The 12,254-nt window shown below is 48.9% G+C and overlaps 1 protein-coding gene across 1 annotated transcript in view; it reads right to left on the minus strand.

Moving 5' to 3' along the window:
• VANGL1 (VANGL planar cell polarity protein 1) overlaps nucleotides 1-12,254 on the minus strand; it is a 36,046-nt gene that overhangs the window by 8,569 nt on the left and 15,223 nt on the right. Inside the window, exon 5 of the mRNA XM_032207954.1 lies at nucleotides 1,656-1,789. Within this exon, the coding sequence (XP_032063845.1) occupies nucleotides 1,656-1,789 (134 nt within the window). The remainder of the gene's footprint in view (nucleotides 1-1,655; nucleotides 1,790-12,254) is intronic.

The following is a 12,254-nucleotide window of genomic DNA, read 5'->3' on the forward strand; positions in this document are numbered from 1 at the left end:
AATTTTGTGAGCTAACATCTCCTAAACTGCTGACGCTACTGGACTGGCAGTTTTTCCTCGAGGCTTGGGATGTCCCAGAAGCTGCCGCGGGAGCAGACACCCTGCCACCTCTCGAAGAGATGCTGCAATGCAGGAGAAGAGAAGCAAGCTGGTAACCAGAACAGCGTGTCCGGCAGCCTGGTTTGAATGGCGTGCAGACACCTTGGGAGCTGGCAGCCCTCACTTTCCTCACACGGGGCCTCGCTGAGAACGAGCAACTGGAATGCAAGGTTTCATTTTTAGAAAAATGCAGAGCAAGTCAGTTTGCTTCCCCTTTCCAACTCAACTTGTTCTTTGCCACCTGCAAGCTTCTTCACTCCAGGCATCAGAGGAGACACAGAAAGCCCAACCCTCTCCCACTCTGCTGCTTCCCTTCACCTTTCATCTGCCAGAAATGAGAGATCTCACTGTAAGGAGTGAGGAACTTGATGAGTTCGTTTTATGGACTCAGAAGTGTTGCATTGGGTTTAAGGAAACACTGAGGATATAGACTTTGAAACTTCTGAAGATATCAAACTGAAAATGAAATGCACAACACTGAAGCCTTGTTGAGGCAAAGGAAAAAAACCCAAGACACGTGATTCTGTGTGACAGATATCCTCCATATTTCGGTCGCCACATGCCAGACGTAGAGCCACCCTGCCCAGCTAAGTCCCTTCAGTCCGTTCCTGCTCTAAAAACCTTTCCCCACTAACATATTCTGTGCAGAGCTGCTGCACAAGATGTATCTTACCGCATCTTGTCACAGGGCTTCAGCCACGCTTCACTGCAAAAGCTGCCCTGTGCAACTTCAGCTCTTGCATCAAAGGAATCTGCACTTCGGCTGTGCTGCTTGGGCACACCCCGCTTATCAAGGCTAGCTTTTACTGATAGAGCTCCAGATTGTCCAGTAATTAAGTCCAGTTTTCGCTGCTTTGAGTGTCCGCATGGATCTGCTCAGCCCTCCTCCCACGCACATCCCTCCAGCCTTGCAGAGAGCTTGCACCAGGCCTGCAGAGCAGCAACGCTCCACAGGGATGGTTATCAGGCTTGGCATTTCCCTGTGAACTGCTCAGCATCAGGATGACTCGGAAGCAGGGCCAAGCACAAGCCAGGCGTAGCTCATTTACTGCTAAGGCTGCAAGCCCGACGAGCTTTTCTTTCACTGTCAGCTGCTGCTCACACAGTTGCTTCTTCCTGCTTTGGTGCGAGCCTCCTTAACTTTCCTGGATGCTGCCCGTGGCAGCCCTGCAGTGAAGGACTGGGGAGCTGATCTGGGTTAAAAGTTGTGTTTATTGTACTAGCACAACCAAGGAGATGACCCAAGGGTGACAAGAAGCAGAGGCTGCCCAAAACCCGCAGCGGTGCCGAAAAGTGCTGTCAAGCCACACGATAATTAAGCCTGACCCAGAACTTGGCTCTTTTCACCTGGCAGAGACAAAAGCCTTATTGTGGGCTAAACACATCTGTAAAGGCATCTGGAACCAGCAAGCTCAGCGCTGTTAGGAGAGCTTCCAGCAAAAGACAGGGATTTGGCAAAGCAGGGAGGTGAAAATGTGAGCATAACAAAGCGCGCTGGCCAGCCCGGCCCTTCCCCAGCCCACCCATTCTCAGAGCCTACATTTCACCTCACCTACCATCAACGTTGTAGACTTTCAGGCCAGCCATGTGCTTGGCTGCACGGGATTTGGAGGCTGTTAGCAACGCCGGGTTGTAGACGGGGAAATCTCGGTAGTAATTTTCCAGAACCACCAGTGCAGCTCGCTGGATGCTAGGGGGATAAAAAGAAAAAAAGAAAAGAAAAAAAAAGATAAACAAAATGCAATGAGGTCTTTTTTTCCTTTTGAAAAAAAAGTTTTATGGAAGAAGAAATAGCCACGTTATTTGGAACGGGGTTGTCACACCCACAGCATTGTGCAACACACAGAGTTTAATACCGAGGCTCTCTCTAGGACCTAAAATTTCAGCTGAGATGCAAGCAATGCCTCTCCCCTCCCCTAAATGTTAGGATTACAGTCCTGAGCAGGGACAGAGCTGGAAGGGAAGCATGGGGCTGCCTGCAGCATGGCAAAACACAGAGCAGGAGTGCTGTAGCTGGCTGGCCTGGATGGAGGGGCCAGCTCCGTGTGGATGCTTTTCGCTTTGAGTCATTTCCAGCCGCACCTTGCAGCTCCTCAGATCTCCTCCATCCAAGCTCTGACAAGAGCCCAATCTTTCTTTCCAGCTTTCGCAGCAAGATAAGATCGCTGCCTGAGGAGCGCAGCTGCCCCAGAATGAATTATCCCAGTATTGCCTGTACAATCCCAAGGCAAGGCGCAGCATCAAGAGCGAATTCCCCCCCTCGGAAGGGAAACCTCTACATAAAAGGATGGCAGAAGGAAGCAAAACAGAAGGCACATCCCCAGCTGCAAAGGCCTAACCCAGAGGTATCTTCCTGTGCAAAATCGCTGAGATCACCTACTCACGGACCTGGAGGTTGCCAAGCGCCCGCATTTAATTTCATTGTGAACCCACAGAAATTATAAAGGGAACTTGCCAGCGTATTTGTTGCCAGTTAATTGTGAAGCTCACACTTCCCAACAAAGGCTGTCATGAGGAAAGCAACCCGGTGTTCTCACACATGTTACAACACAGGAGGAAAAAAAAAAAAAAACAACACAGGAGGAGGATGGTAACGTGGGAAAACAGGCAGGAACAAATTAAGACCTAAATTCAATTCTCAGCCCTACCACTGATTCAACGCGCGCTCCCGGAGGAGCAATTTAATTTCCCCGTGCCTTGTGCTAATATTAACTTCTGCATCACACCCCAGCAATTTCAACACACACACGCCCTCCGCCATCCCCACGCCGTGGCTGCCCCTCTCCCACCGATCAGTGAACGGAGCCCAGATGCCAACCCAGCCACGAGATTCTGGGAAAGAAAAACAGCTCCAGACTTGTTCGCTGTGTACCTTCCTCATCCACTGTTAGGGCACAGCGTCATTTACTTCGTTAGCTGTGTACCTTTAAGGTGATGAATCGGGCTTTTAAAGCAAATCCCATCTCCAGGACAGTTTTTTTTGGGGGTGTGTGTGTCTGTTGCACCTTAAAGGAGCTTTATTTTTCAGGTGCCAGCCCTAAATATCATCCCATGTCAGGCTTGTTAAAAGCTACTCCATTTAAGCACTTGGCTACTGATACGTAATAAAAAGCCACTGTTTAATCGAGGAAATAATCTTCCTTTAACAAAGGACTACAGACTGACAACCTCCACCCACAGCCAGCTTACTTCCCTCTGCCAAGCTTCTGCTTTCTTCTGTGGATTTGTTGCAGCTCAAAAACAAAAAGTTTCGTAAAAGAAGTCACGTGCCAGTGGCGCATATCCCCCTTCTGACCGCATCCAAACATGACTGAGTTTTTCCATGCCCGCTTCCCAGGAAGAAAGGTAAAACTCAACAGAGATTTGCCTCGAAATAAAACATTGGGAGAACTACGACCAGCTAAGAGCGAGAAGATAAACGTGATGATGGTTAAAGTCAGTGGCACACGCGTGTGTACCCAAAACCCAAACGCAACCAAGCTTCTACCTTGCAAAAAGCAGCTGCTGTTGCCCCGAAAATTAAAGCCCTGTTATTTTATCCTCGTGCAAACCCGGTGCGGGCTCGGTCCAGCTCCCTTTTAAAGAAGAATTAAAGAGAAGATGCCGCGGACGGGAAAATTAGAAGGGTGACCATAATTAGCAAGGGCCAGGCTGAATCAGAGCCTTCTGGGCTGCGTTGCTCAACCTTTTCGCCCCACATGAAGGGGAAGCCTCACCCCACAGAGCTCCACGTGGGCTCCACGTGGGAGCTGCGAAGCTGCGAGGACCCCAGAAGGGACAGAGATGCCCTCAGCATAGAGAAGGGGGTCCCAGGGTGCTTGGGTGACGTGACAGTGGGCATCCTGTTGGTTTTTTTTCTCTGCAGAAGCCACTCGGGAGGAGCTCAGCACCACGTCCGTTCGCTGCAGCAGATTCGGACTTCCCGTGCAGGCACGGATTGAAAAGAATGGGGAGGGGCAGGAGGAAAAAGGAACAGAAAGTTTCAATAGCACACCCTCTGCGCAGGGCAAGGACCCTCCTGATGTCCTGCAAAGGCAGCCCAGTGTATTTTGGGCAAAGCTACAAAATACCAGAGCGCACAGAAGCGTAGCAGGACATGAAAAACATTTTCATGCAACAGTTCAGGCTCTGAAAACCTGTGACCTGACAAAGGACCCCTTGCACGGGCCAGCAGCCAAACGATTTTCCTCGTAGGCAGTTATCAGCCAACTCCTACGTTTTGTCAGGTTGCATTTTGTGCAGTTTGAGGGTGGTTTTTTTATTATTATTGTTATTACTCTCGTCCTGAAGAAGGCCGTGTCACAGCACGCTGCCAGCAGGGAAAGCAAACAGGCAGATCCAGCAGCACCTCGGCGGCATTTGGCAGCAGAGCTCTTCGCAAACAGGGCTGAATTCACTTCGGCTGGGTCTCCAAGGAAGTGGAGGAGGGGACTGGGACACAAAGGCAGCAACAACTGCCGGTGTTTTCCCCTGTCAAAAGATAAGTCAGGAACGGTTCTGCTCAAATACTTGTTGCTACGTGGGATAACCCCGATACTCGGTGGCTCAGGAGGCATTTTGGCTTTGTATTTGTCTTCTGTGACGGACGACACCTGCTTCCTTACCTGGCTCTGAAAGCAAATCCCACAGCATCAGGGTTTAGGGGGAGCCAAGCATCCCAAACCCACAGGGAGAGGCAGAGAGGGCTGAGGGCAGAGCAAGCCCGGGGTTATTTCACCAACTGGTTCCCAACCCAGACTCGCCTCCTCCAAACAACATTATTTTTTTTTTTTTTTTAAGTGCTGCAAAACAGACACAGCATCAAAACAAGCCAGAAGTCTCCGGGCATGCTGAATACTTGCCGCAGCCAGTTGGGAAGCTTTGGCACCTCGAAGAGAAGCTGAGCAAGAATTGCACAAGGCGATCCTCCAGGCAGAGCCAGCTTTGCCTTGCAGGCTGGCTCCAGCCTACAGCTGCACCGAGCTCCTCTACAGCAGGAGATGCTCAAGTCTCATGCCCAGAAAGCTCAGAAAGCTTCTGCACCATCCCCAAAACACTCACTAGTCCCATCTCCCTCCTACCACAAGACCCTCTCTAGCAAGGTGTGAGGGGGCTGGCATTTTTTGCTGCCTTGCCCAACCTTGAAACAAGGCTCCCCGAAGGACCAAGGCCATGCAGAAGGGCTCTGCAGCCGTGCTTGAGCTCAATTTTGCCCTCTCCAGGAACCGGGGCGAGATCTCAGCAGAGACAGGGAACTGTGGCTGAACAAGCCGGGCAGAAAAATGCCTTTTGATCACTGTAACTACAACGGCATGGCGGCTCGGTACAGTCAGGAGAACGAGACCACAGCCCCTAGGAAGAGGAAAACCACATTTTCTTGTCAGGCAACCACAACTGAAGCCTCCACTCGGCTCAGGCAGGCAGGCGCAGTTCCTGCCCTCCCCAAAGCAGACACCGGGCTCCCGGGACGCAGCGGGTTTGTTTTAGATACCCAGCGTGCGGGAGGAGAACCTGCAAGATCGAGCCTCTGCAGGGCAGGGCACAAAACCCCAGGGCAGAAGGTCTCCCCTTTTCGGCCCTGAATATCCCCTATTCAACACAAACACGCTCCACATTTCCTGAGGCAACACAGCAGCTTGTTGCTGGTGAAGCAGGGACCTTGATGTACAGATTTTCTGAATGAGATGGGGGGAAAACAGGTTGTTTGCATTTTGGTTTTATTTTTCCTTTAGTAGCAGAGTAGCCAAAACCCTCCAAAGGCGAAAGAAAAGGACCTGCAAGTCTACTACAAACATTTTATGTTCAAATCTTTTTATTAGGAAGAGAAGCTGTGAGCATGGAAATGGGAGTTTTTAGAGCAGAGGTTTTTACAGCAGGGAATGACAAAAAATTAGAAAAAAAAAGAGAGTCCACTCCTTTAAATGATATGACCCAAACAAGCTACTGATTTAATACCTCCCTAAAGAGCCCTATAAAAGTATTCCCAGGCCAGCCCTAAGGAGATGCTGCTACAGAAGTACAGAGCACGAAGTTTCAGCGAGCAGCTATAAAAACCCAGTAAACCCACAGGCGTGCTCCCATTGCAATTCTCCTTCTCGGAGACTTTCCAGCCTGATACTTTGCAGCGAACTGGTCTTTAGAGAACCAGCACACGGGATAACCATTTTTCCTCTGTCACCTTTACTGGTAAGCTTCAAATTTAGATGAATATGTTCCCTGCAGCTGCATTGCCCTAGCTTTCAGTGATGGCTGAACCTCCTCTCAAAGCTCAGGCTGGGTTTCAAATGGTTCCTTAGACACTGGCAGCCACGTGAAGTGCCCAAACAGCTCTGAAGCCACACGCATCCCTTCCCCTTTGATCAGACACAGCCTGTTCAAACCGATGAAGGTGCTGCCTTCGCATCTCAGGCCCAACCTGATGCCCCCTGAAGCTGGCAGAGGCTGAATTGGATCCCGAGAGCAGCAGCAGCTGGATCAAACCCCTCGCTGAGAATTGCTTTTTTTCCAAGCACGCTGCCAGCAGAGCAGGCAGGCTGCCTCCACGCGTGGGTTTGCAGAGCGGTGGGGTGTCCTCAAGGGAGCTAGTGAGAATACCAACTTGCTTATTTAGGGGAAAATGAAAAACAACTGCCGGCTGCTCACACCGAAGCAAAACCAAAGCCGTGAAAGGCTTCCTTTATCTACTGAGCAATTTGGCAGGTTGGGAAGGAGGGCAGGGAGAAAGGAGCACAGAGAGGAAAACTTAAACAAAAAGATGACTGGAGAAAGCTGCTGCTGAGCTGTCCCTACAAACCTGCACAGCATCACGGAGATGGGTTAGGGTATTAGAGATACAGGTGCTGAAAGACCACAGGCAAATCAGCTTCCCCAGGAACCTGTGGCTGTTGCAGCCCCAGCAGGCTCTGCTTGTCCATACCCAGCTCTACGTAGGCTTGTGACTGATGTCAGGACACTGAAGTTCATCTAAGGGTTTCCATAAAACTGTCACCACCACCAGAAGATACAGTCCTGCCTCTTCTCCTCTGCCCCACATCACACCTTCTGCCACCTTTGTGCACCTGCAGCACCAGAAGGACAGTTCAAAAGAGTGCAGGAATCAAGCTGAACTAAATAATCCATGGAGACACACATACACAAACCATAAAATTAGATAGATAATATAAATACCAGCTCAGCCATTCAGATCCTGGTGCAACGAGGGGCAGGGTAAGGGAGGCACACGGTTGACAGGACAGTTTCTTGCAGCAGCATCAGTTTAAGCAGTGACTTGAAACTATGATCAAACATTTGTGTGAGTGAGGGTGAAGTGTTCTTTGATGTTGGTAAGCACAGAGCACAGAGCTACCAGTACCTAACTCCGTTTGCATGAGCTTCTCAACTGTGCTTTTATCTCAGAAAATAATAGCAGGAATTTATCAAAAGACAGACAAACAAAAAAACAACTACATTTGAAAACAACCCACAGATTTTTAAACTACACTTAATGTACATGCAATTTTAGAACTTTAAAATTGTTTTTTATTTTTATATATTTTTTAATTTAGTCCTCTTCCTTTCTCCTCCTTCCCCCTCACACCGATCAGGGTACGCTAGATAACAAATAGCATCAGCTCTTGAGCTGACAGCTCATTTTTGCAAAACATACATAAAGTATTTGAGGGAGGCTTGACCTCTTTGAAAGGTGTCTACACACCTGAAGTTACACTTAGCATTTAAGGAGTTTTGAACAGGTCTTAAGATACAGGAGGGACATGATCCTGACCCCCAGCTGTTCTTGTTTGTTTTTAAAAAAAAATCAACTCAAGTGAAGTGTTACCTTTTGAACACAGAAGCTGGGAGCAATACCAAGAACTCACCCTGCATCAAAGACTGACCCAGGCACTGCTTGCAGTGAGTGCCCCACTCCTAAAGCGCCCAGACACCTTGCAGCACCTGGCACCCAGCACCCTGATTACTGCTTCCAGTGCCTGAGACTGGTGTATCTGTGGCAGCAATGTGTTTCTTCTCCCCATCACGCATGTAAACCATGCCTCTGATTAGCCTGAGCTTCTAAAATAAAAATAAATACGCTGGAGCTGTCAGGCACAGCAAGAAGTTTGTAACAGCCCACATTTTCTGAAGATAATTTAAAGCCTGAGCATGCAACATAAAAGGGGAGCGTCTTCAGACATCTTGCAGATATTACTGAGGAATTCTGCAAGTTACATTAACAGTTGCAAAGTAACTAGGCTTTTTGTTTTGTTTTTTAAATGAAAGCTAAGAAATGCAGCTTTACTTCCAAGGAAGCAACAGAAAGAGAACATTCAAAGCTTCTTGCTGGCGGCAAAACTCCAGTGCAGTAATGGGACTTTACATTTAGACGATGCTGCAATGAAAAAGTAGTACCCAGCTCTTGCTCCAGAGGCAGCTTGGCAGGACACTCTCTTAGAGAAGAGGATCACCGCTTACTCCACCCCCAGCAGGGGACAGGATTAGTGTGGCCAGAGTGAAGCTTGTTATTCACATCAACACAGCAGCTTTAACTTCTTCTAGGATTTCTCTCACACAGTCTCAGAGCTGTTCTAAGAAACTACTCCTGGCTGAAGCAGGCAACCAAGTGGCATTACACAAGAAAGATAACTCAAGCTATGTTTTAAGCCTGGCATAAACACAATTTGATACAGGTTTAGTTAACCTGGTTCCTGAAACCAACTGATTTGGGACAGTTTGCTGAAGGAAGCTGCTATACCCGCACTGAGACATCACCGCTCCCTTTGTCCATGCATGGTGCACCCATCCAGATTCCTGTCCTGATGAGGCTCAATGTTATTTCCATGTGGGTCTGCATGGGCACTATCAGACCCTTGCACACCGAGGAGCATCAGCTCACCCAGAGTGCAGCCCAGCCCTCTCCTGCACAGAATCCCTTCCCTTCTGGCTTTTCCCAAACCTAAGCACCATAGTCTAAAGCCAGCACCCAGCTACCTTGCAAACACTGCTGAAGCTGTGTGGACGTGGTCCACGCTTCCAGGCTGAGCATCTCCAATCCAGCCCCAAAAGGATGCAGATTACCCTTTACTGGGACTTAGGGAACACAAACCAGAGTCAGCAGCCTTCACGCCTCAGCTAAAGTTCTTCCTTCTGCGACAGAAGCCTGTTCTGTCTGCCAGAATAGCTCCCCCAAAAACTTCAGCTGAAGTCCCTGCTTGAGCTAAACCGCACAAGGGGAGTCTAAGCACAGAGGTACATTTACATGGGTGCATACTGGAGGAAGAAATTAATTTATGAGTGCAAATACTGCCCTCGGTTTTGTGTCAAAGAATTTCTTTTATTACCACCCAGCTCCCTAGTAACTCCTCCTTATTCCTTCAGGGTAGGTAGCTTCCAGTTTTCTTAAACATCATTAGGGTTGTGCTGTGTGAGAACTGTAAATTCTCAATTTCTTCCACTTTTAACGAAAAACTAAGCCTCCTCCTTTCCCCCAAAGGGCACACAGCTCACTCCTTTGCAGAATATTTTTATTTCATCATTCACCACAAGAAATGGATGCTAAAGGTTGAGGGGGTGGATTTTTTTTTTTCTTTTCTCCAGCATTTGAAGATAAAAGCATCTTCACGGCCACAAAATTTGTTCAGCAGCTTAGGGAGACCATCTGTCTCCGTGGGCGGTACACGCAGGCGACTTGGAGGGCACAGACAGCAGGGAAAAAGAAATTACACGGCAAAGCCTTTAAGTACAGGGTAGGTTGGGGTGGCTGCTGTCCTTCTGGGCACTGCTGGCTTCGAGAGACAAACCAACAAGAAGAAAAAGCCCTGCAGATGAAACCAAAAGGTATTTTCTCCACACCGTCTCCCTCACAAGCTGCCAAGCAGCTCCGTGTGTGAGAGCAAGCGATACTGCGCTAGCCAAGGGGATTAATAATTGACCGCGGGCCCTTCACGTACAAGTACGTCTGTAAACTTTTTAAAGTATTAAGCATTCCAAAAATGTGAGAGTGCTCGGGGGTATAGCAATCACCCCGTGCTACTACTATAGTCACTGCGGCTTGGTGCTTTCACAGGGGAACACAAGCGCTACCTGGGCCGCGGCCTACCGGGCCGCCTCCATGCTCCCCTCATAGAAACCCACAGCAGGGGCTGTGAGCATGCCTGGGGTGTAAACGCAGCCTTGAAAAGCACAGCCCCTGAGTTTTGCAAGGATTCGTGTTTATATCGTTATTTTATTGGCGTGCCTGGGGCTTGGGAAATGTAATTCTGTAGGACCGCAGCAGCCCACAGGAGGTTCCCTGTGGAGAGATGCACACAAAAAAAAGGGAGCAACACAGCCCAGATCAAACAAGGGAGGAGAGAGAGGAGGCAAGATGACCGTGGGCACTTCAGTCCCTCGAGCTCTGGCATCTTTATCGAAATGAAGAACAGTTCTGTGTGTAAAGCCACGCCTAAAGCCTTCTGGAAACCGTACGCAGAAAGACAAGAAGCTAAAAAAACACGCGCCTTTCAAGAAAAAACAGAGCCCTACCAGGCTTCACCACATCAGACATTCCCAGATGCATGATACACGCAGTCAGATATGTCGTGCATGCAGTCAGATACTGATGGTCCATCCTAGACTTTCACCCCCCTCCTAATGAGAAGCATCTGGCTCCCCTGGAGCCTGCTGTTCACTGCTGTCACAAATAAACATCCTCTTAATGAGGTGTTGCTCTGACCCAAGTAAGAAGTCCTCGCTGGTCTTTGCTGACAACACGCCCCCCTCGTAAAACAGAGCGAGGCACCACTGCCATAACTCAGCCCGAGCATCAAAGGAGACTTCTCCTTGCTCTGCAGGGAGCAGAACGTGGTTCTGCAGAGCTTGCTGGAAAATTAACTCATTTCTACAATTTCACAACAAAACTCACTTCAGCAACTCAACTGGCACCCTCAGAAAAGCTGGGTTGCAAAAAGGTGGCACCCTAGAAAAGCTGGGTTGCAAAAAGGTGGCTGTAAACACCCAGTTATGTGAAGTGCTGCCAAAGAGGAGAGACATTAGCTTGGAGGTTACAAGTCTGACACCTTTCAGTGCTAAAAAAGCTGCTCCAGAGCACACAGCTCAGTTTCTTCAAGAGCTTCTCACTTGCAGATGCGATTAACACCCATTTAGCCAGCTATCACAGAACTTCTTGGGAGGAGAGGGCACTTAGTGCTGGTGCTCATCAGGTTTGGTGAAAGGATGGGGAGGGAAACTCGAACAAATGCTCATCAGGGTGCTTTGTATGGATTTCAGGGCTGAGAAAATGCATTCAGGAAGGCGGCTAATTTCACACAGGCTCTGGCGACAGAACTGCTCTGCAAAGCAGCTTGTTTGTGGAACATGATGTTGTAGGAAGCTCCTGTAATCAAGGCAGCAGGACGGTTAATAAGATGTTTTACTACAGAACAAGGTAAAAGCCCATCAGCTCCATCTCTTTCATCACCGGCGTTTATCACTGTGAAAGATGGTGATGGTTGGAGAAATGCCACGGAGAAAAGAGGGTCAGTAATTCCTCTGGTCCCTGGGAAGGCAGACCTGCAAGCAGGGCAGAAGGGAGGAGCGCACAAGCCCGGACAGCATCCAGCAGGATTTATCAGGGCAGATACAGCTCTGCACCAACATACACAGATGACTGTTCTGCAGTCACACTTGACCACCCAATTGGAAACAGAAATAGCCCGCAAGTGCAGGGGATCAGTCGCAGTGGGAATAACCGATTTAATTAGATGCACATTATGAAGTTCCTTCACCAGAAGGCAGCATGGTTTCAGCAGTTCTTGCCCCAGGCAAGACGTGCGGCCTGCTAAACCCATGGTTAAGCCGATCCATTTCACCACACTGGAAAACAGAAACAAGAGGTGTCATATGCCACAGACGCTTTCCTTTTGGGGGGCAGGGAGATTTTTAAGAGAGCAAAGTCAAGAGAGAGTTGTTGACAGAACTTCAGGCAGGAGCTCTCCGTACAGTTCAAATCTTGACCAAGTGTTATTAATTGAAAAAATTTCACCCTTAATAAGGGGAGGACTCATCTGAGCAACACCTATTTGTTGCAAAATCAGATGTGTAAGGCATAGAAAAACAGGCTGTGGCCTGAAGATGCTTCTTCCCAGTCCTAAGCCCTCTATATGCTCTCTTACTAGGGAGCACGGCCCTGGTGGCCCCAAGGGGCACACACAGGAGATTGCTTA

Source organism: Aythya fuligula, chromosome 1 (genome assembly GCF_009819795.1).
Source record: "Aythya fuligula isolate bAytFul2 chromosome 1, bAytFul2.pri, whole genome shotgun sequence".
NCBI lineage: Eukaryota > Metazoa > Chordata > Aves > Anseriformes > Anatidae > Aythya > Aythya fuligula.